Source organism: Desmodus rotundus, chromosome 11, assembly GCF_022682495.2.
Source record: "Desmodus rotundus isolate HL8 chromosome 11, HLdesRot8A.1, whole genome shotgun sequence".
Taxonomy (NCBI): Eukaryota; Metazoa; Chordata; class Mammalia; order Chiroptera; family Phyllostomidae; genus Desmodus; species Desmodus rotundus.
Window position 1 is genome coordinate 21968332 of NC_071397.1, and position 20892 is coordinate 21989223.

The 20892-nt window shown below is 40.8% G+C and overlaps 1 protein-coding gene across 2 annotated transcripts in view; it reads left to right on the forward strand.

Moving 5' to 3' along the window:
* Positions 1 to 20892, forward strand: part of PRIM2 (DNA primase subunit 2) — a 274577-nt gene that overhangs the window by 48362 nt on the left and 205323 nt on the right. For both annotated transcript variants that reach the window (XM_024576586.3, XM_053913954.2), the window contains exons 6-7: positions 1869 to 1958; positions 4307 to 4444. In XM_024576586.3, coding sequence (XP_024432354.2) covers positions 1869 to 1958; positions 4307 to 4444 — 228 coding nt within the window. The remainder of the gene's footprint in view (positions 1 to 1868; positions 1959 to 4306; positions 4445 to 20892) is intronic.

The following is a 20892-nucleotide window of genomic DNA, read 5'->3' on the forward strand; positions in this document are numbered from 1 at the left end:
CGGGAACTGGACTGATCCATATGATGGCTGATGAACTTCTGGTTTGCCCCTCCTAAGTCCTTCAGGGGCCCTAGAGAGTAGGGGATAGTTGAGCCACTTTGAGCGGAGTTTCTTGGAAGCTGCTTCCCCAGAATTAGCACATATAAAAGTGGGCTTTAAAGGACAGGCCTTGACTGTTGGCCTGGCAATTGCTAAGTAACCTGTGGGAGCTCTGATGCAGATGGTTTGGTCTAAATCACCTCATCTACACTACCTGAAACTTAAGGTGTTTATGATTCCATTGAATATTTAATTCTGGTTCCTGAGTTTTTTTTGTGTTTCTATTAGTTCCTTGTTTCCTTTCCTTTCCTTCCTTCCTTTCTTTCTAAAATAAGTTTTTATAGTTTCCTATTCATATAGCTGCCATCACACTTGTCTTTTATTTCTTTACATGCCTGTGTGCTTGGAATCTATTTTTTTTGTTTTTGCTCATGAAGTGATGTTTTATTGTGTGCCTTGTTATGTAAAATGCAATATAGGTGACATTGTGTTTGAAAATGTATTTGTCGGAATCATTGGAGGCATGCTGTGAATATACTTTGCTCCGGAGAGGATTCGAGTTTGTTCTGCCAGGTGTCTGGGGCAAGAATCCGGGACCACCTTAAAACCAGTTCAGGGCTTGGCTTTTTTCTAATGACCGTGGCATTTGAGCAGGAGGGTCTCCAGGGAACTGAGGTGAAGTTAGATACCATCCTTCCTCTGGGCCTGACTTTGTATATTAGTCTTCTGTGCTGTAAAGAAAATGCTTTTGAAAATTTTACCAGTGTTTTTTCTTTGATTTCTGCGAGAGGTTGATCTGAATAATGTAGCCTGCTATACTGAAACAAGAGCTACTGCAATTTTTTTAAGCCAAGTACCTGTTGTTGAACATTTGTATTTTCTTAATATTATGAACAGTATTGTGATGAAGAAAAGTTGTTCCTATATGTGTGCTTGTCCTGTTGTTTACTTAAGATTAACATCCTAGCAGTAAACTGTTAGGGTCTGCATGTTGTAACACTTCGACATGTTTTGTCAAAGTGCCTTTTGCAGAGATTGTCCCAACACTGTGTGCCCTGAATTTTCTAATGTTTGCCATTTGACAGGTAGAAAACTGTATGACATTATTATTTTAATTTACTTTTATTATTTTCACTTATATGAATAGTGGCTGTAGTTTACTTTCAATTACGAGTGTTTATGTCCGACTTCTCAAGGGCTTGTTGAGAGTAACTCGGACATCCAATGATGAAAATACTTCCTGCATTTGTCTTTTATGTTTCGTCTTTAGGTGCAGGTCTTTCATTTTTCTGTATAGAAGTTTATCATTTTTATCTAGGTAGACATATCACTCTTTAAAACCACAATTAGTCTGAGATAATAGAATTATAGTTTTTTTTAGCAAAACTAGTATTTTAAGTTTGGAGTTGTCCTATGTGTAGAAAATTGAGAAATAGTTAACTCATTCTTGACTGCAAATAGGTATTTCAAGAAATTAACTTAACTCTTGAATTGGGATAATGCTCATTTTCAGACTATATTAACGTGAGTTTTTATTATAATTTCTTTTTATATCATTATACTCTCTGTTTTTCTGCTATTGTTCTTTTGGTGTATGTCATCAGAAATTGGCAGAGTAGAAATCCGAAAGTATATTGACTTTAAATTTTCTTTTATATTTGCCTTCATTAATGACAATAATGATTTGGTAATCATATTAGCAATGATTTGAAATATCTGGGTTTAAAAAAATTTATAAAAACATAAGATCTTCACCAGAACAGGAAAGAATTGTATAGAAACATACAATTCTTGCTTTCTTGAATGATATAAAATGTGTTTTGTTTTAGATAAGTGGTGAAGAGAAGACTCTCCGAGAGAAGGATATCACTGCTTCATCACCCGGTTCAAGTGGGGCTATGCTGGAGTTAGTTTATAAGGTATGCAAAGTTTTAAAATACTGTCTAGGTCGTTAAATGTATACATTGAGCTTTGCACACTCATTTAATGGACCCATGTGTGTAGTAGCCTCTTGTCACGCAGCCTTCCCCTTTGCTGCGCGTATTTCTTCTTCACCCCACTAGGAGTGAGCCAGCGTTTTGTGTTGGGCTGTCCGCCTCCACAGACACCCGTGCTCCCTGCCTGGGCTCTGACTCCCTGCTGCCGGCCGCTCTCTAAAGGGATTTCTCTTCTCACAGTGCTCAGCTTTTATACCGCATGCCGAGTTGCTCCCTGCAAGGACACTCCTGTCCCTGCCTGTTCTGGGTGGCTGCTCTGCATGGAAGCCCTCTTTGCTATTGTTGGGCTCTGACACCACGCGTGGCCCGTCTCCCCGTGTGAACATGGTTGCATTCCGCTTGGGCTCTCATACCTGCTCTCCTGTGGCCAGACCTTTACCCCACCCCAGTCCCAGCATCTCGCACGGTTGCCTCTGCTGTTCTCTGTTCTTTAGCACAGATACCTGCTTTACTTGAATCCATTAGGTGTTTTTTGGACTAAATAGTTCCAGAAAGGGAAGAGGGGAGAGCTGAAATTCATTTTAAAATTTGATAGTTGCAACCCTGGTACCCCCCAGTTTCCTTTGACAAGAATATACTCTCTATTACTGATGAGTGCCAGTAGTTTAAAATCCTGCCTCCACATTAGCTCCCCATTCTGGCCTCCCTGTTGCTACCAGTTAGACCATCGTTCAGCCAGCCAAACTTTGAGTTTGGGAATGTATATTTATCCCTCCCACATTGCACATTTCCCATTATTCTGCATTGATACCATTTTTTGCTTCTGCTTAGGCGTTTTATGTCCATTGTGACCACCCTAGTAAGCTAGAATCATGGATTTTAGAGCTAAAAAACCCAGAAGAATTGGCACCAGGGGTGTCCAACCTGCGGCTTGTGTGCTGCATGGGGCCCAGGATGACTGAATGCGGCCCAACACAAAATCGTAAATTTCCTTGAAATGTTTTTTTTTGCTGATCAGTTTTCGATGGTGTTTGTATATTTAATTTGTGGCCCAAGACAACTCTTCTTCTTCCAGTGTGGGCCAGAGACACCAAAAGGTTGGACACCCCTGGTTTAAACTATCTCTTCCTGTCCTGTCCTGGTTTTATAGGTTTGCCCACTGAGGTTTAGAAGCATTCATTACATGTACTGAAATCACAAGTCTAGTCAGTGACAGAACTTGGATGAAAAGCTCACGTTTCCAAACATCCTTTTCTCGCCCGGATTATTGAAATGAAGCCTCCCCCCACCCCCATGTGCCCTGTGTAACGTCCCTGCTTGGTGCAGTGGCACGCAGGCACTGCCTGGGAGAGCCGTTTGACTTTCCCCCGTGTGTCCGTTTTGTCCGCTCAGTGAAGTGACGACCTGCTTTAGGACACGGGCTGTGTTGCCGTCGTAGAAATCTGTAAATTAATATACTGTCAAAATCACACGATCTATTCATTGTGTGATGTCAATGGATATATTGAAGAATGATGAGTGTGAAGATTTAGCATCTCCCTAAAACTTGGGTGAATAAGGCAATTTGGGGATTGTTTTTTTTTAACACAATTTTTTGCCTTATTTTTACAAAGGAGAAAAACTGTTGGAGAATAGTAATATACTGTGATGATATCTTAAAATTTAGTGTAGTTTATAGGACTTTAAAACTGTGTGCAGACCAGCCCTGACCAGTGTGGCTCAGTTGGTTGGGTGTCATCCTGCAAAACGAAGAATGTATGCGGGCTAGTATTGGTTTTTAAAAAATACTTACTGGCAAATATTTTAATAGAAAAACTGCTTATTATTTTCATTTCTTATTGTTGAGATTAGCTTTTGAAAACTATTTCTCTAGAGAAAGAATGGAACATAGGTGAAGAAATTTGTGTTCACTTGTTAGTAATTTTCAGCGCCGAACATATTGTGTGCGGTTAGGATGCTGCTTGTTGCAGAATAAAAGGTGGAGTGTGTCGCACGAGAGGAGTACAGTGTGTGCAGAGGGCGGGGGGTGGGGATTGGAGATCCCGGGGACTGTACGTACATGTGTTAAGTAAAAAGAAAGCATTGTAGCTTGATTTATTATTTTTCAAAGCATCTACTCTGAAGCAAACATGGTGTTAGTCTGCCATTTCTTCCTAATGCTAATTCTTTACTTTTAAGATGTATAAATCGATTTTTTTTTCTCTCTGATCGGCTGGGATGAATGAATTTCTCATGGGAAGAATTTTATTTGGGCTTGGTACATATGAAGACTTGGGAGGATTTCAAAATGAGAGATATTGCTTATTTTTCCCGTTTCACTCCGAGTTCAGATCCCTTTTGCTGATGCTCTGGACTTGTTCCGAGGAAGGAAAGTCTATTTGGAAGGTGGCTTTGCTTATGTGCCACTTAAGGACATCGTGGCGATCATTCTGAATGAATTTAGAACCAAACTGTCCAAGGCTTTGGCAGTAAGTATTTTCACTTTATTACCATATTTCCATATTCACTTTATTTCCGCATTCACATTTTTAATTAGATACCCTTGGTAGTTTTGTTCTTTACTTCTTAAGGAATAATTTAATTTTCAAAATGATATTCAAATTGCTTATGATGTTGTACTGGTAATTCTAGAACTTCTAGGTTATTATTTGTTTCTGCCCATAGTTGGTTTTCCTATTTTTTTCTTTCTCTTAGTAATACTAATGGAGAGCTGATTAATTTGTGAGTGGCCTCTGGGTTCTTTCAAGGTCATGTCTCTTTGCTTGCAGATGGGTTTCTTATAAGGCCCTTCACAATTAGAATGGTCCGTGGTGGATGTAACCCTGAAACTCTCTTCTAAACTGGTATTTTGTGTCAGTAGAGGACAGTGTAGAGGGCAGCCTGTACGTTAAGCCCTAAAAGCACTGATACGATAGTGCTGCAGTGCACAGCCTGCTGCTGGGTGACACTGGTGCCAGCCTTGTCGAGTAAATAGCACGATCGCTGTTTTTTAAGAGATTTGTTGAAAGTGTTATACTTAAGTATAGCATCTTAAAAAAATATATATTTTGCAGTGTTATATTTTAATCCAACTCTAGTCCTTTTCATGTTTTTTGGTACTTAATGCAGAAGAGAATTGCAAAGTTATGTGATACGGTTCTTTTTAAGCTATACCGATTACGTCAGAAGTGACTTTTCCTTCCGAGTTAAAAATTGTAATATTTTCTGGTGTAGGTCATTTTATTATTGACTCTCCTGGGGTAACTAAACATGTGTAATTCAGCTATGTTAGCATTTGGGGAGACTAAAATGGTAACTCTGGTTTTATTAAGTAGAGCAGTTTATGAAAATGCCTAGCACAATAGGTGTTTAGTAACTGTTAATATTCTTCCTCCCTCGCTAATCCTATCTTTTTTTGTCCTCAGTAGTGTTGTTTTTACATAGTTTCTTTACTTGTCTTATGATTTACCCTGGGCCGTAATCTGTTTCCAGATAAAGATGGTATCTATCACTACTGTCAGTCTCCGTAGCAGACACATATTTGCCCACTGGTTGGCCATTCTCCTTGTTTTATTGTTATTGGTTTTGTTCACTCATTTTGGTTTTTGACAGATGTGAAACGGCTGTATACTTTTCAGGATATTGGGTATCCCTAGCTTTAATCCTCCAAATGCCAATAGCACCTCTCAGACCCCATTACAACCAAAAACATCAGCAGGTATTTCAGAAAACTTCCGGAGTGCTGGTATCATGCTGGGGCCGATCACAGTGATTTCTTCCTCCTCTCCAAACTGTGGGTTTATGCGTGTGATACAATGTCATTCTGGCTGAAAATATGAGCAGTTGTTTGGGGGCTTCTGAAAAAAGCTTTCCTTGCTGATAAAAATGGGCACAGGTGTATTTGCTCTTCAGCTTATCTTCCTAACAGTCTAATGTACAAGGAAGGATATGTGACAGATCTTTGCAAAATTTTTTTCTCTCTATTTTTGGGCAGAAGATGGGGGATCTAAATATACTGAGATTAAGGCTAAAACTCTATGAGTTCCTAAGATAGTAATACATTTATTTTTTCCAGCAAATTACACTTAAGCTTTATACCTTCCTCCTGCTCATTCTTTCCTCCTTCCAACATACTATAAGAAATTTTTAATTAGTCTTTTAGAATTTTGAAATAATCACAAAGTTATAGAAAAGTTGCAGGTTAAAAACAATACTGTTTTCCCTAAATCACTTGTGAGTAAGTTCTCAACTTATTTCTCATCACTCCCAATACTTTAGTGCAGAGGTCCCCAAACCTCACCTCCCCACCCCCAATCAGGCGGCCTGTTAGGAACCAGGCAGTGAGCGGAAGCTGGCCTGAGCTCCACCTCCTGTCTCCCTCCTCCCTTCAACTCCAGAGCTCCGCCTACTGGCTCCCCATCCACACCCCCCACTTTCCAGGAAACCAGTCCCTGGGGCACAAAGTTGGGGACTGCTGCTCTGGAGTGTAATGCCTATGAACAGAGCCATCCTTCCCTGTAACCACAGTTCATCTGTCAAAATAACGAAAGGAGCACCAATACACGACTACCACTAACCCTCAGACCCCTTTCGGGTTTCACCAGTTCTCTCAGTCATGCCCTGTGTTTGTCCGAAACCACAGGTGTTACTTGGTTGTTGTCTTTTTACTCTCCTCCAGCCCGGACAGGTTTTTAGTTTTTCCTTGACTTTCACAACTTGGTTACTTTTGAAGATTCTAGGCTAGTCACTTTGTAGAATACCTCTGAACTTGGGTTTGTCTGATGTTTTTGCATGTTTGGATGCACGCTATACATCTTGAGCAGGAATATCACAGAACCGAGGGTATGTTTCCATTGCATACTATCAGGAGACACTTGGTTCTGATTCTTTCCAATTTTGATGGACTTTATTTAACAGTTTATTTAAACCTGTTCTCTTGTTGAGGTACACTTGAGTTTTGTTTTTCCTTTTGGTTCTTACTCATACTGCTGCTCTGAACATTCCAGGACGTCTTTGGAAAACACATCTCTGATGGCTCTATGCGGAGGACTGGAATTGTAGAGTGTAGGGCAGTCCACGTTCTGCTGTAGTGGGTTCAGACTTCCTGAACTTGTCCCGATTGCCAGGGGCCGTGGGGAGCTCTGGCCTTGGTGTCTTTAGATGTGATAGAAGAGGGACAGTGACTTGCTGCTTCAGGCACTGCTTGGCTTTCTCCTGGGTGGGTCAGGGCCAAGTCTGGTGGACAGGTAGTCTAGAGAACCCTCTGCCTTACCATGCAGGAGAGCGGATGGAGTCTATTGCCTGGGAAGCTGTCCTGACAGCTGTGGGAGGGAGCTGGAAGGAAGGGGGGGAATTTCTTTTAGGGCTATGGTAAAGGAAAAATCTAACCCTACTGCTGTGGTCTCTCAATACTGTCCTTTCATCTGAGGAATATTTTCACCTTGGAGTATGTAATTGAAAAATTTCAGCCTTATGAAAGGAAATATTCTCGTATGATGAGAAAAATTGCCCTAAATATGAAAAAAGTGTATTTTAATAGTGGTAGAAGATGGAATAAATGGGGCTGGGCAAGTCTAAGTTGGTGAAGGGTTTATTTCAGGTGTTATCTGAAAGTTTGCTCTTAACCTGTGACCATGGGCTTTTTATGATAATGTAATCAATCCGGCTTTCGAACATGCTCTGGGAGTAGTAAGAGGTGGCCATCACCTTCACATTTGATGAGAGCTCTTTTCTCACTGTACTGTTTTTTTGGGACTCAGCTGTGGCCTCACTTTCTCCAGCAAGCCTTCTCTGAGCCTCACGATTGTGGTAAGTATCTCTCCTCTGTGCTCCCGTAACACTCATCACTCTCCCTAACTATGATGAAATTTTTCCAGTTGTGTGTTTCTCCCCTCAACTAAAATGTAAGCGTTTTGAGAGTAAAGAGCTGCGTTTATTAAAATTTCCTATATAGTGTAGCATCTAGCCCATAGGAGCAGTGCTCAGTAAAATTTTGTTGGAATAATAATAACTTCTACTTGTCCATAGTTTGCTGTTTGTGCATTTGTTCCTTCCATGAGCCACTGAGATAGACAGGGGTTTACTGGGCCTTATGCAGATGAGGAAAATGCACCTCTGAGAGACTAAGTAATTTATCCAAGGTTTTTGCTGGAGCCATAATTGAATATCAGGTTTTCTAATTGTAATTCTGAATATCTTTTGATGGTTAACTGTTCCTTTGTGAGGAGTTGTATTATTAGGAAATTTAGATCTTCACATTCTGAGAAAATAGTGGGAAGAAATTATATTAGGGTCCAGTTATAGAGCAGGCAAAAAGGGTGAATTTGGAGCTGAGATGCAATAAATTGGTAACCAGTTACGGAAGAATGAGGGAAGGATATATTCTTTGCTTCGCATAACAGTTTTAGAAGCTTTAGCCCGTTCTTTCAGTTAATAGTTTATTTTTTCAATAACTTTTTATTCGTTCACCCATGTATTGGGTACTAGGGACACAGTATTTAACAAGACAGATGAAATTTCTTTTTTAATAAAGCTTATATTCTATTGGGAGATAGACAATTACTAAAGAAATAAACGATAGCAATATTGTTTATGATATGAAGGAGCCAGCTGAACAAATACAGAGGAAAGTACATTCCAGGCAGGAAAAGTCACTAATGCAAAGGCCCCAAGGAGGGAACCTTGGCATTTTTGCAGAATTAAAAAGGCCAGTGTAGCTGAAATGTAGTGAGTTAGCAGAGAGTGGTACAAGATGAGGCTACAAAGCGTAGATGTAGGACTTTAAATAAACCAGGGTAAAGAGTTTGAATTTTAGCCTAATGTAGTTGAAAATCATTAGATGGTTTTGAGTAAGGGAGTGATAAGATCTGACTTATATTTTAAATAGGTTACTGCAGCTGCTGCTTGAAAACCACTTTGGTGGGTAAACAGTGGCTCAGTTGGTTGGAACATCATTCCGCAAACCAAAAGGTGTGGCAGGTTCGATTCCTGGTCAGAGCACGTGCCTTGTTTGTGGGTTCAGTTCCCAGTTGGGTGTGTATGAGAGGCGGCTGATCAATGTTTCTCTCTCTCTCTCTCTCTCTCTCCCCCCCCCCCTCTTCCCTTCTCTCTAAAATCAAGAAGCATGCCCTCGGGTGAGGAGAAAAAAAAGAAAGACTAGTTTGGGAGTTTATCACATTAATCTAGATGGTGGCTCGAAACAGGGTGTAAACACGGGAGAGAAGTAAATGGGTCTCGGTTATGTTGCTGAAGTATCGTTGACACGATAGACTGGGTGTGAGAGACAAAGAGGAATCGGGATAGTAATAATAATGGTGCCTTAAACTCAAAAGAAAATTTGGTATTTGCCAGGCGCTGTTCTCAATGTTTGACATGAATTAATACATTCAATCTTCATAGTAACCCTGCTTGGTGTGTGCTGTTGTTCCCTTCTGAGGCTCATAGTATCTTTGCACAGGTCGTGAAAGCAGAGGCAGGACGTGAAGTCGTGCGATCTGGTTTATATGACTCTGTATTCCAGAACACTCTACTACCCCTTCCTAGATTTTGGCCTGAATAACTGATTAGACGGCGATGCTTTTTTACCAAGATACTGAAAACTGGGAGAGAAATACCTACAATAAAGTCAAGAGTTCTGTTTTGACCATGTTAAGTGGGAGGTGCTTACTGGTCACCCAGATGGAGATAGCAGGTACGCAGTTAGATTTAGAAGGTTGGCTTTCGGGGAAGGAGCGTGTGCAGCCGTGAGACTCTGAGGTCCTGCGGGAAGGGTGTGGTGTGTCAGTGGAGGAGAGAGGAGGGCCCACGCTCAGCTGGAGCTTCCACACACTTCCACTCTGTCACTAAGCAGCTGAAGGGCTTTGCTTTGAAAAAACGGACAGGTTCTTAAATTGTAGCTTAGTTTCTTTAAGGCAAATTCTCTTTTCTTCTCATGTAGTATGTAGATTTTACTTTCTGTTTGTGAGACTCGTTCTTAAGAGGCTCTGGTAAAACTTTAAAAACCAGACTTTCAGAACATGTATCTATACATTTTAATTTAGATGTAGACGGAAGTAGTTTGAGTTCTCAAGGAAATAATTGACCGGCAAGTAAGCAGCTCTTGGAGTCGCAGAGAAAGTAAGGATTTTCTTTTTTTAAAAAAGGATTTCCTTTTTCACATTTTTGGAATCCTAGTTGAGTCTATGGTTCACCAAGTGTTTGTTGCTCTGGAAAATGTTTTTTTGTAGGCACTTGATCAAGTAATTTTTACATATAAAGAACTTGGGCCCCTCTTAAATCTGTTATCCTCTTTTTAAAAGCAGTGTTCAGATTAGTTCCTTACGCTGTGGTTAAATATAATTATTTTGCTGAATAGTTTACTTACTTTGGAATCATATAGGAATTTTATTTGCTTTATTTGTGTCTAGTTGATTTTCTTTGGGTCTAGATTGATTGATATGCCTTTTCTAATATTGCTTCCTGATTTTAAAACGTTATTTTGAAGTGGTTGCAATGAACCAGTCAGTGCTACAGCTAATCCATCACTATGCAAATTGTGGATACCACGTCTCCTTCCCACCTTTGCTACCAGGCTCCAGCTTGTTTATTTTGCCATCATACCAGTCTGTAACAAAACATTGCATTTGAAAGCATGAACCTAACAGGAAGAAATCATTCATTTTGGGGGAGAACCGTACATGCTTGTTTCTACTTTGAGATGTTTGTTGACTGAGGATGCTAAGCTAAGCTTGATCATTTCTCTGCTTGTGAGGTATTGTCTTGTTAAGCGCTTTATAATGTACAGTTGATAATTTGTTGTCCATTCAACAAACATTTCTTGGACGTATGTCAGGTTTGCTGCTCAGTGCCTGTGGGAAACGGGAAGTTTGTGAGACAGGATTCTGACCCTCAAGAACCCTCTTGTCCAGTAGGGAGAGCTAACGTGTACAGAAGGACTCAGCGACTAGGGAGAAAGGGGGTGTGTTCTGAGAGTTGTGTCACCTGAGTTCAGGGAATTTCGAGGGGTAGAGTTGACGTTCACTTTAAATGATTTGGCTAACCTCTAATGATTTGACTCCCATGTAAACCCTTACACAACCACTCCCTTAAGCATTAAGCTCTCAAGACAAGGAGGTTCTGACCCCCTGAATCAAACAATCTTAGGAACAAAGCCTTGGGTCTGTTGACCACAGAGACAGTTTCGGTCAAACTGGAGAAAACGTCTAGACCTCTGTTGTGTTTCAGCTCCAGTCCTGGATGATCAGCAGGGCTGGGCGAGTGACGCCACGGCTGACATCAGGACCGGCTATGAGGGCTAATGACCCCCTGCCCTGGTGCCGACCAGTCAGTGGAGACCACGGCCCTGAGGAGATACACGAGCCCCCTTGTTCCTCCTTTAAGGGGGTCTAATCCCTATGACCAGTGATAAGCCAGGGGAGGAAAGGCCACCTGGAGGTGAAGTCCCACCATGCAGCTTGCCCATTGCTAGGCACCTGGGCCCTTCGCCCTGGTGACCTTCTGTCCCTGGCTTATCATTCCTACTCTGCTCATGTGCGTCTCTGACTGCCTGCTGTATCAGAAGTATTTCATGCCATGCCTGTAGTGCTGGCTACAGGACTTTACACATTATCTTGACCCCAGTGTCACACAATGTATATTGATTGTAGCCAAATTATAGATACTACTCTAAATGTCAATATTCAGCTTTTTTAATTTCTTTGGAGGTTACATGGATCCATCTACTGTGAAAATTCATCAAACTGCATCCTTATTATTTGTCCAACATTGGACATATATATAAAATTTTACTTCATTAAAGTGGTTTATGTTTTAAAAAACATAAAATGGTTTGGCGATAGGGAAATGAACAGTTTGCAGAGAGCAGTAGAGCTAAATGGTTGGGTGCTGGAAAGCATGGGCCCTTGGAGGTGCGTTTCAGCAATAGGGGTGTGAGTGCTGGTTGGGGGAGAAGATGGTTTTGGTATCTGGCCTGTTGAGCTTATTGGATTAGTCGGGCATCCTGGTAAACTTGGGTTGAGACTCAGAAGAGTGCTTAGAGATTAAGAGATAGATTTTGGAGTCACTACATGGTTCTGCAAATTGAAGCCAAACTAGTAGATGCAATTTCTAAGGAGTAAGGAATAAAAAAAGAGGACCAAATACCAAATTGAATATTTCAGGGTTGGACATGGGGATCAGGTGGACGCAGTGAGTTGGGTACCACAAACAAGCAGATGATGATATGTGAGTCTTGGCATCTTTCTCCTTATATGTTTTATTTTAGAATGTGAGGCTTTTGCCACCAATCACGGAATAGGATTGAATAAAAGTTATTATCTTATTTTAGTGAAATATTCTAGTTTTTTGATAAGAACAAGTTTCATTCATTGAAAAAAATCAATACTATATATGAAAGTGCTTTAAAAATTCTGTAATTCTATATATTTTTTAGATGTTCATTTGAAGGGGCTAGTTCATGAGAAGTATATTTTAAGAGGTTTTGATTTTTCCTTTTATTTCTTTCTTTAGTGCTCAGTACAGTTCTGCATTTTGTGTTTATGGAAAGTATCGGTGGCAAGAATTTTAATGACTAACTTATCTCAAGTTCTTTGCTTTCCAGTTGCTAGCAAACATTAGCACCTAGAGAATTTTTACAGGGAAGGATCTTAGAGTTGGGTATCATTTGTGTGTTACTTGTCTTCTTTCTTGGCAACTAGAATTCAGACTCTAGGTTTGTATTTCAGTGGACGTGCTTGTTTGTCCTGTTATGTATGGTAGTGTTTATTAGCCTTCTTTTATGAAGGGTTCTCAGTAAAACTTGCCAGCCAGGCGTCTTCATTTGCTCTTGAAAGTGCAGCCCCAGATGGGCTGAAGGCTTACCAAAACTCACACAGCTACTTAGTGAAGGACCTGGGGCTTGCATAGCTCCTCGGGTTTAGTGCCCTTTTTACTACAGTAGTTTGTTCCCTCTCCCCAGGCCCAAATACCTTGACCCCTCTACTCCTTTTCTCTGATTCACCCTCCCTGTAGTGGTGTTTCCATTTCATGTTCAAGGTAAAGTTCTCCAGGGTAGGGTTGTGCCGTATCCAACTTCGTTATCTCTGATGCTAGCACAGTGCTTTGTGAAGAGAGGTGCTCAGAATCCGGTGAATTTCCTTGTGAGAGTGGCAGGTCTGTGTTCTCCGTATTTGTTGAGAAAACTGAAGTTAAATGGGGGTGCACTTCAGTGTACTGTTTATAAAGGAGTGAGGGACCTGCTAATGTGTGTGAAGTGCTGTAGATGCAGAATCTTTCTGAAATCTCAATCGCAGATGTTGATGGTCTCAAAACACTTCTGAACAATTACTACAGTTAGCTGCAGTAGTTCGAATTACTACTCTTCGACAGTTTTTCTCTGGGGTATGTGAGATGTGTGTTTGATACTTTGTTTAGAAATGTATGATGCCGCATAAACCAGGTTGAAACTCTAGCTACGCGTACTTTGAAAATAGCAGCCTGATTCTTCATGGTTGGACTGATTCTCCAGAGTAGTTCTTAGGTTACAATTTTTATGGTCGCTTTTGTGTCCCCTGCACCCCTGGCCGCACCACAGAAACGATAAGATTCACCCACGCTCCAGTATAAACACACCCGTTCCTCAGATCGTTTACTGTGTTGAAGAATTATGATTGCCTGTTTCGGAAGTCTCAGCCTAGACTGACTAGAAGCACTTAGTGTTTTTACACATTATTTATAATTGTTTTCTCTGAGCTGCACTGCTTTCCTTGACACCAGAGTGCACGGAAACATTGATTTTTATTCCCATTACTTGTGATGAGAAAATATCAGCAGGTTCAGTTGCTAAGAAACACCTGAATGCTGAAAAAAAAATTTTTTTGGCTCTTGTAAATTCAACTCTTTGACAGTTCTACTCTCATACAGCAAAAATTTATTCAATCACGACAAAGAAAAATGCATCACTTGTTAGTTTTCCAATTAAAAAATTTCGCACAAGGGGATCCAGGGGTGCGGATAATGTAGGATTGATTGTGTTGAGAGTGTAATTTTTAACAGTGATTGGACAGTGAACAGTAATGATTATATATATATATACCTTAGAGTTTGTTTTCTGAAAGTTTTCTGATTTATCATTAATGAGAAAAAGAGTAAGGACAAGACGCACACACACAGCACAGAGGACTTTAAATCAAAGTAAAATTTTGTATGACTTAAACCAACTTTGTCTCATAGGATTTTCCACATCCAATATTGAGTCACTCATGTCTGCTCTTTCACCTACAATACTTAGTAATTATATGCCAGAGAAAGAGTGAATATTAAAAAGAAGTGTTTGGTGTAATCACTTACAGCCTTCCTTTATAGCTGATGGTCATTTAGAAAAGGATGTGTATTCAGGTTCAATTTAGTGACTATTTTGTGTATTCACTACGCACCAGGCAAAAACACTGGGACACCGGTGTCTGGTTAAGCATTCGGGGCACTCCGAATGTGTGAGGGCCAGTAGGAGGGAGAGATGGAAGCTGCGTCACACAGTGAGGCCAGTAAGAGAGAAGTGTGTACTGGATGCAGAGGGGGCAGAGAAAAGAGAGTGACGAACTTAGTCTGGGGATCATAGAGCTTCAAAGACGTGCGCTCTGCCCTGGCCGTGTCGCTCAGTTGGTTGGAGTGGCAACCCCTCCCCACAAGGTTGCAGGTTTTATTCCCTGTCAGGGCACATACCTAGGTTGTGGGTTTGATCCCCAGTCCCTACTATCCCTGGTCTGGGCACGTTGAATTCCTGTGTTCCAGCGTGTGTGCTAGGCGACCAACTGATGCTCTCATCGATGTTTCTCTGCCTTCCTCTCTTCTTCTGTCTCTAAAAGCAAGGGGAAAACAGGCCCTTGGGTGAGGATAAAAGCAAATATGAGCTCTGAGCTGGGTTTGCAGGGCTCTGTCTTCCGTGTGAATAATCCCTTGATCTTGCCATTTTGGGGGGTGGCAGTGAGGGATGGAGAGGTGAGGGACGGAGAATGGGACCACTGTGATTTTTCTTCATTTGTACTAAGTTCCCTCTGCGTTTCTTCCTCGTCCACACCCTTGGCTGATAATAAGACCTGACGTTTCTCTTCCTGCCTGCTCCATTCAGGCAGGCGAGTTCTGTACCTTCAAATTTCACTGCTTGTCTGTTTAATTGCACATACATATTTGAGGAACTTGTCAGGGAATGCAGAATCCATCTTCTGATTTACATGCATTGCAAAATCTTGTGTCTCAGAAATAAAACTCTTGTTAAGACTTTATGTCTTTATCCAGTGACACAGAGAGAACCCCGTGAACTCAAGCAGGCAGCACACGTGCTAAAACTGGACTGATGCAGAAAGTGGCATCTGTATCGGTCTGGGAGGGTGATGTGTAAGTTCGGAACAAAAATAAAAGTAGCAAATGAAAATTGTCCCAGAATTGATTGCAATAATAGTTGATACTAGAAATAATCAAGGAATGGTAGAATTGAGAATAAGTGAATGTACAGGTTTGATTTCCCCTGAAAATTTAAAAAGGCACTAAGGTTAGAAGTGAATGTCTTACGAGGCTCTTGCTCTTTGTTTAAAAATTCTTTTTCCTTTTATAATTTATTGTTTTAGGGTATACTTACAACCACGACAGTAGGTGAATTTGTGTTTTCATGCCTGCATTTTTAATCAGAACCCTATCATAGAGTTATGAGACTTTAGTAATATGGAAAGCGCTTAAGCTCTGGTCTTAAGAATATTACAGTTGACCTTTGTGAAACTATGATTTTGTCCATGTACAAATTACATGTGTTGAGTTGTAGAACAGTTAAGTGGACAGTGTCAGTGAGCTTACTAAGTGGAAGTGCGAATGGGGTAATGATCTAGAAAACAGAGAACCGAAGCTGGAAGAAGATCCCGAAGATAGATTTCGTGCTTATAAATTTGAAAACAGAAGAACAGCAAGCAAGATTGGTAACCAGAGCGTTATCCTCTATAACCATGCCGTCAAAAATTCCACAGTTATGGCAATGATTATTAAAGCTGAAATAATGGAGAGAAGATGAAATAATGCTTAATCTTTGAGGAAAAAACAAACTCATAGCTTTGGATTTTGTCACGGCAGTTATAATCCCTAAGAGGTAGATAGAATAACAATTTGCATTTATGGTTTTTCCTCCCAAGTAGCTTAAATCTTTAAGTACATTTTCATTAATCCTTTGGACTACTTTTCAGTTTTGTTTCAAATATTAAGAAGGAAATCATCTCTACTTTTTGAGGATGGCTGAAAAAGATGACGTATTGAAAGTTATAGAAATTACTTTTTTACCTTGATGATGACTGCAATGTTTTGTGTTTCTCCTCTCATTTCTTAACACTTTGGCCCAGGAATTTCCCTTCAGTAAATAGATATCAATTGCATACTGTGGGTTAGGCCTGAGGTGGTGTGCAGGTGTGCACACCCCCACACACACCCCCCCACTAAATTTGAACTTGTATTCTCCCTTTCAGTTTCATGTGGCGCCGCATCATTCTCAGGTCAAGAAGCTCTGACTCGGCCGGTGTAGCTGAAGAACTGGCCGGCTGGCTGACGGTGTCTGTGGTCGTAGTGGTGGAAGCAGGTTTCTAGTCAGCACTCGCTGCAAGCCAGCCGCTATTAAAGTTAAATGTGCATTGCCAGTTTGCTCCTGTCTGTAACATGATGAGGTGGTTAGTAACATGAGTTTTGCAGATGAGGAAAGTGAGGCTTCAAAAGGTAAGGAAGCTTATCTAAGATCGCAGTACTAGTGGCTGAGCCAGAATTCCAGGCCAGTGTATTGAATCCATGGTTTCTCTGCTCACGATCTTTGCTGGTGTCTGCCTCTTTGTGGGAAGTGGCACAAATGTGATTCCTTTTTCATTTTCGGTTCAGTGTTGATGAGCGTAAATGTGTTAATCCACCCCTTACTCCACAGCCGTGGTAGAACTGGGGATTTTCTCAGTTAGAAGTGTCTTAAACAAGTCGTTTAAGATATTTAACTGAAGTAGGAGTTGTTTTTCTGACCCAGCCTGAGACAGGGGCTTGCTCCCCGTGCTGCAGTGGCTCAGCAACGTCAGGCCATGTCTCTTACATCCTCTTGTTCCTTCCCTCCTGGTTATGCCGCCAGGTTGCAGGATGCCTGGCTGCTTGGCTTCCGTTTCCTGCCTTCTTTAGGATGATCACCTGCCTCTGCTCCTCTTCATCAGGGGAGCAAATGCTTTCTCAGAATTTCCATCCCTTATTCCTCTTTCCTAGCAGAGCGCTCTGTATTTTTTGTTTGGCTGAAACCTGTGCCTCATCACCGCCTTTGTTGGGGAGAGTGTAGACGAATATTTTATTTCTTCAGCCACTTTGGTAGAGGCAGGCAGGGGGTCAGGTGATTGAAGAGCAAAGCTGCAGGTTTGCCACAAGATTGATGAGCTCTTCTGGATTTAGGTGAGATGAAATGCACTTACCTGCAGATGGATTAGAAGAGGACTTTCTTAATGTGTACCTGGTGGGCATGAGTTGTGTTCCGTGGTAGATGATGGTACTAGGAGGTGACAATATAGCTGCTGAGTTAATGGAACATACTTTTATCTCCAGCTAAATGAGCTGGTGATCGCAAGCGGTGAAGAAAGGAGAGGCTTTGGGGGAAAAGGAGCTTGCGATTTATTTTTGAGAGAAACTGGGTTAAGAGAGAAAAAACCTGAAATCAAGAATGTGCTGAATCCATGTGAGACTGGTGTGTAGTAGGGGCTGAGTGGTAAGTTACTAGCCTGTCTTTTGTTTTGTTTTGTTTATAGCAAGGGTTTTGAAATGATTAGATTGGTGTTGTCTTTATCACTTGGACCACCAAGTCCAGATTGATTACCCTCATGAGTGGTGGGGTGGGGGTAGTCACTGCCTGGATGCTCTCGGGAAGGGGTTGTCTCTGGTTCTTCCTGCTGTCATGTCCCAAGTTACTAACCATGGCTGGAGAAAGTGGCAAGGGGAGGTGGAAAAACAGCCTTTGATATGACTTACAGACCTCTGAGTTTGTGCACCCATGTGAAGGAGAAGTCTGCACACAAGACGTTGGAATAAATGAAAAGTTATTATTGTCATTCACTTTGTGGGGCCTAGGAGCCTGGCAGGTGACAAAGTAGCCCTTAGCTATATGTTATCCAGTAAGTGTATCTTCACTTTAAAAAATAAGTTCCTTTTTCCATGATTCTGTCATGTTAGGTTGCTCCATTGGTTGAGGTCCCTTAATTCATTGTTGTTTTAGAACAGGGACTTGTACTGTCTTTGTGTCTTTGTGTGTGTGTGTGTGTGTGTGACAAATTGTGATGTTTTTAATACGAGCTTAATCTGGGCTGCAGACACTTGGGTGCAGTAGATGTTTTTACTGCTCAAACCCTCTGTGTCAGTTAAACTCTTTGTATCCTCATTCCCGCTTTCTCTGCTCAGCCCACAACCTGCCCACCCCGTGTCTAATGTTTCATATACTCTTTTTCTTCTTATCACTAACATACCCCATGATCTTTCAGCTCAGAGTCTTGCGTCTTAGCTTCTCTTATCCATATTTTTTCTGATTTCATTACTGTGGTAAAGTACATGTAACATGATTTTATTGTCTAAACCGTTTCTCAGCGCACAGTGCAGTGGTACTGAGCACTTCATGTGGTCGTGCAGCCGCCGCCCGTCTCCAGGGCTCTCTTCATCTTGCAGAACCGAAACTCTGTCCTGTTAAAAACTGACTCCCTGTGTGTCCCCTCTCTGCTCTTGGCAACCGCCATTCTACTCTGTTTCTTTGCACCTTTCCTTTTCTCCAGCCCTCAGTCTTTGGTAATCTCCATTCCAATCTCTGATACTGTGAGTGTGGTCTTTGTTTTTAAGACTGCACATGTACGATCATGCAATATTTGTTTGGCTTCTTTCACTTAGCATGAAACCCCCAAGGTGTATCCATGTTGTTGCAAGTGGCAGGACTCGCCTCTTTTTATTAAAGGCTGAATAATATTCCCGTGCATGTGTGTGTGTGTGTGTGTGTTTATACATATATATTTTTATCCATTTATTTGTCAGTGGACATTTAGGTTGATTCCATATCTTGGCTAAGGAACATGCATATCTCTCTGAGATAGTTTATTTCATTTGGATCGCAGTGTCTTTGAATAAACAGTACTCAGACCACCTGTCCTCTTTATAAAATAAAACTAACTTCTCTTCCTTCAGTATGAGTCTAATATATTCTTTGGAACCGTACTTTTCTCTCTTGATCTCTCTTAGCTCTTCAGCCATATTTCTAGTTGTGTGTTTCTTCTCTTTTTCGTGTCTTTTTAAAATTTCTCTTAGTGATAAAGCAAGGCTAGGCATGAAGAGGTGGGAAAGTGAGGTGGGGAGGACCTTATTAGTAAGTAACACTAGTTTTGAGTGGAGTAAAATGTGCTTATGTTAATATAGCTTAATAAAAATAATGTGAGATACAGAAAAAATTGTTCGGTTGTTTCATACAATTGTTCTAAAAATTGTACAAGTTTAAGGAATTTTGTTGGGCTTTGTAGCCTCCTATAATTATAGTTTGGAACTCTGTTGCATTAGTATTTGGCATATAGGAAGTCTAGTGTTTGGCATATAGAAGTGCTTAGAAAGTGTGGACCTGACAATTCGTCTTCCAGTTTTCCTCAGCTATATTTTGAAATTGCCTTGAAAGAAATATAAATATGTATAACATTATATATTAATATATTATATGATAATGTACTATCACATAATATACAGGGGTGGGCAAAAGCAGGTTTACAGTTATACAAATAAATAATACAATAATAAATAAATAATAATACAAGAATAAACAGTGTTTCACATACGACTGTAACCTACTATTTTTACTCCTATGTATAATATAATATATTAAATATTATAACATAGGTATCAAATAAGTATATAATTAATCATAACAGTGTCTTAATAAATCTATTGTTAATATTTTGTGAGAAATATAAATAGTAAGAGCTGCCCTAGGGGGCAGCTTGACCACTCTTTCTCTGCAGTTCACATTTGTCCCACTAGGGCTTGCAGTGTGGTTGAGGTAAACAGAATGTGCCATTGCAGACACTGCTGCGTGGGAAGTACTTGGAGAAAGTAAACTGAGGGTATGGAGCGAATTGACAGATCAGAAGATTTTACTGTGGTTTTGTAGAAGAACATGTAATCCAGCATCATTAACTATAGTCACTGTGTTGTGCACCACATCGCCGTGACTTATTTATTCTGTAACTGGAAGTTTGTACCTCTTTACCCCCTTCACCCCTCGTGCCCTCCCCAGGCCCCCTCGTCTCTGACAGCCGCTGATCTGTTCTCTGTATGAGTTTTGTTTTTTCACGTACTGTTTTTAGATGCCACATATGTGAAGTCATATGGCGTTTATCTTCCTCCGTTGGACTTATTTCACTTGGCATAATACCCTCCAGGGCCTGTGGGCTTTGTTAATAAAACACTGTTCCGTCCTTTATATGCACTGCAGGCTGTTCTTTTTTCTAGGTCATCCTCTGGACCTTGTTAAAACTCCTATTCCCAGAGGTGCGTGTGTGTTCCCCTAAAGGGACAGTGTCAGTTATCTTCTTTGCTCTTATTAATATGTTTGCTTTAACGATGATTAGTGTTTCTCTTTATGGCCACCCTTGGCATGGGAGGCATTGAAACTGACATTTTGTTAAGAAATGCTTCACAATAGGGCTTTTAATTCAGCAACTGGGCCCCAATTCATTTAAGCGTCCCTTAGTCCTGATTTCACAATCTTAAGGATCAGAGATACTTTCCCCACGACTATCCAAGAAAGGCCATCGAGCAGAATAGAAACTGTTTGAAGTAGGAGTAGAGATTTTTGTCCCTTGTTAAAGATTGGCAGCATATTCTTGGAAGACTAAGTATAGTGAAGGTTAGAATTACATATTACACACTATACTTTGACTAGTAAATATGTGCA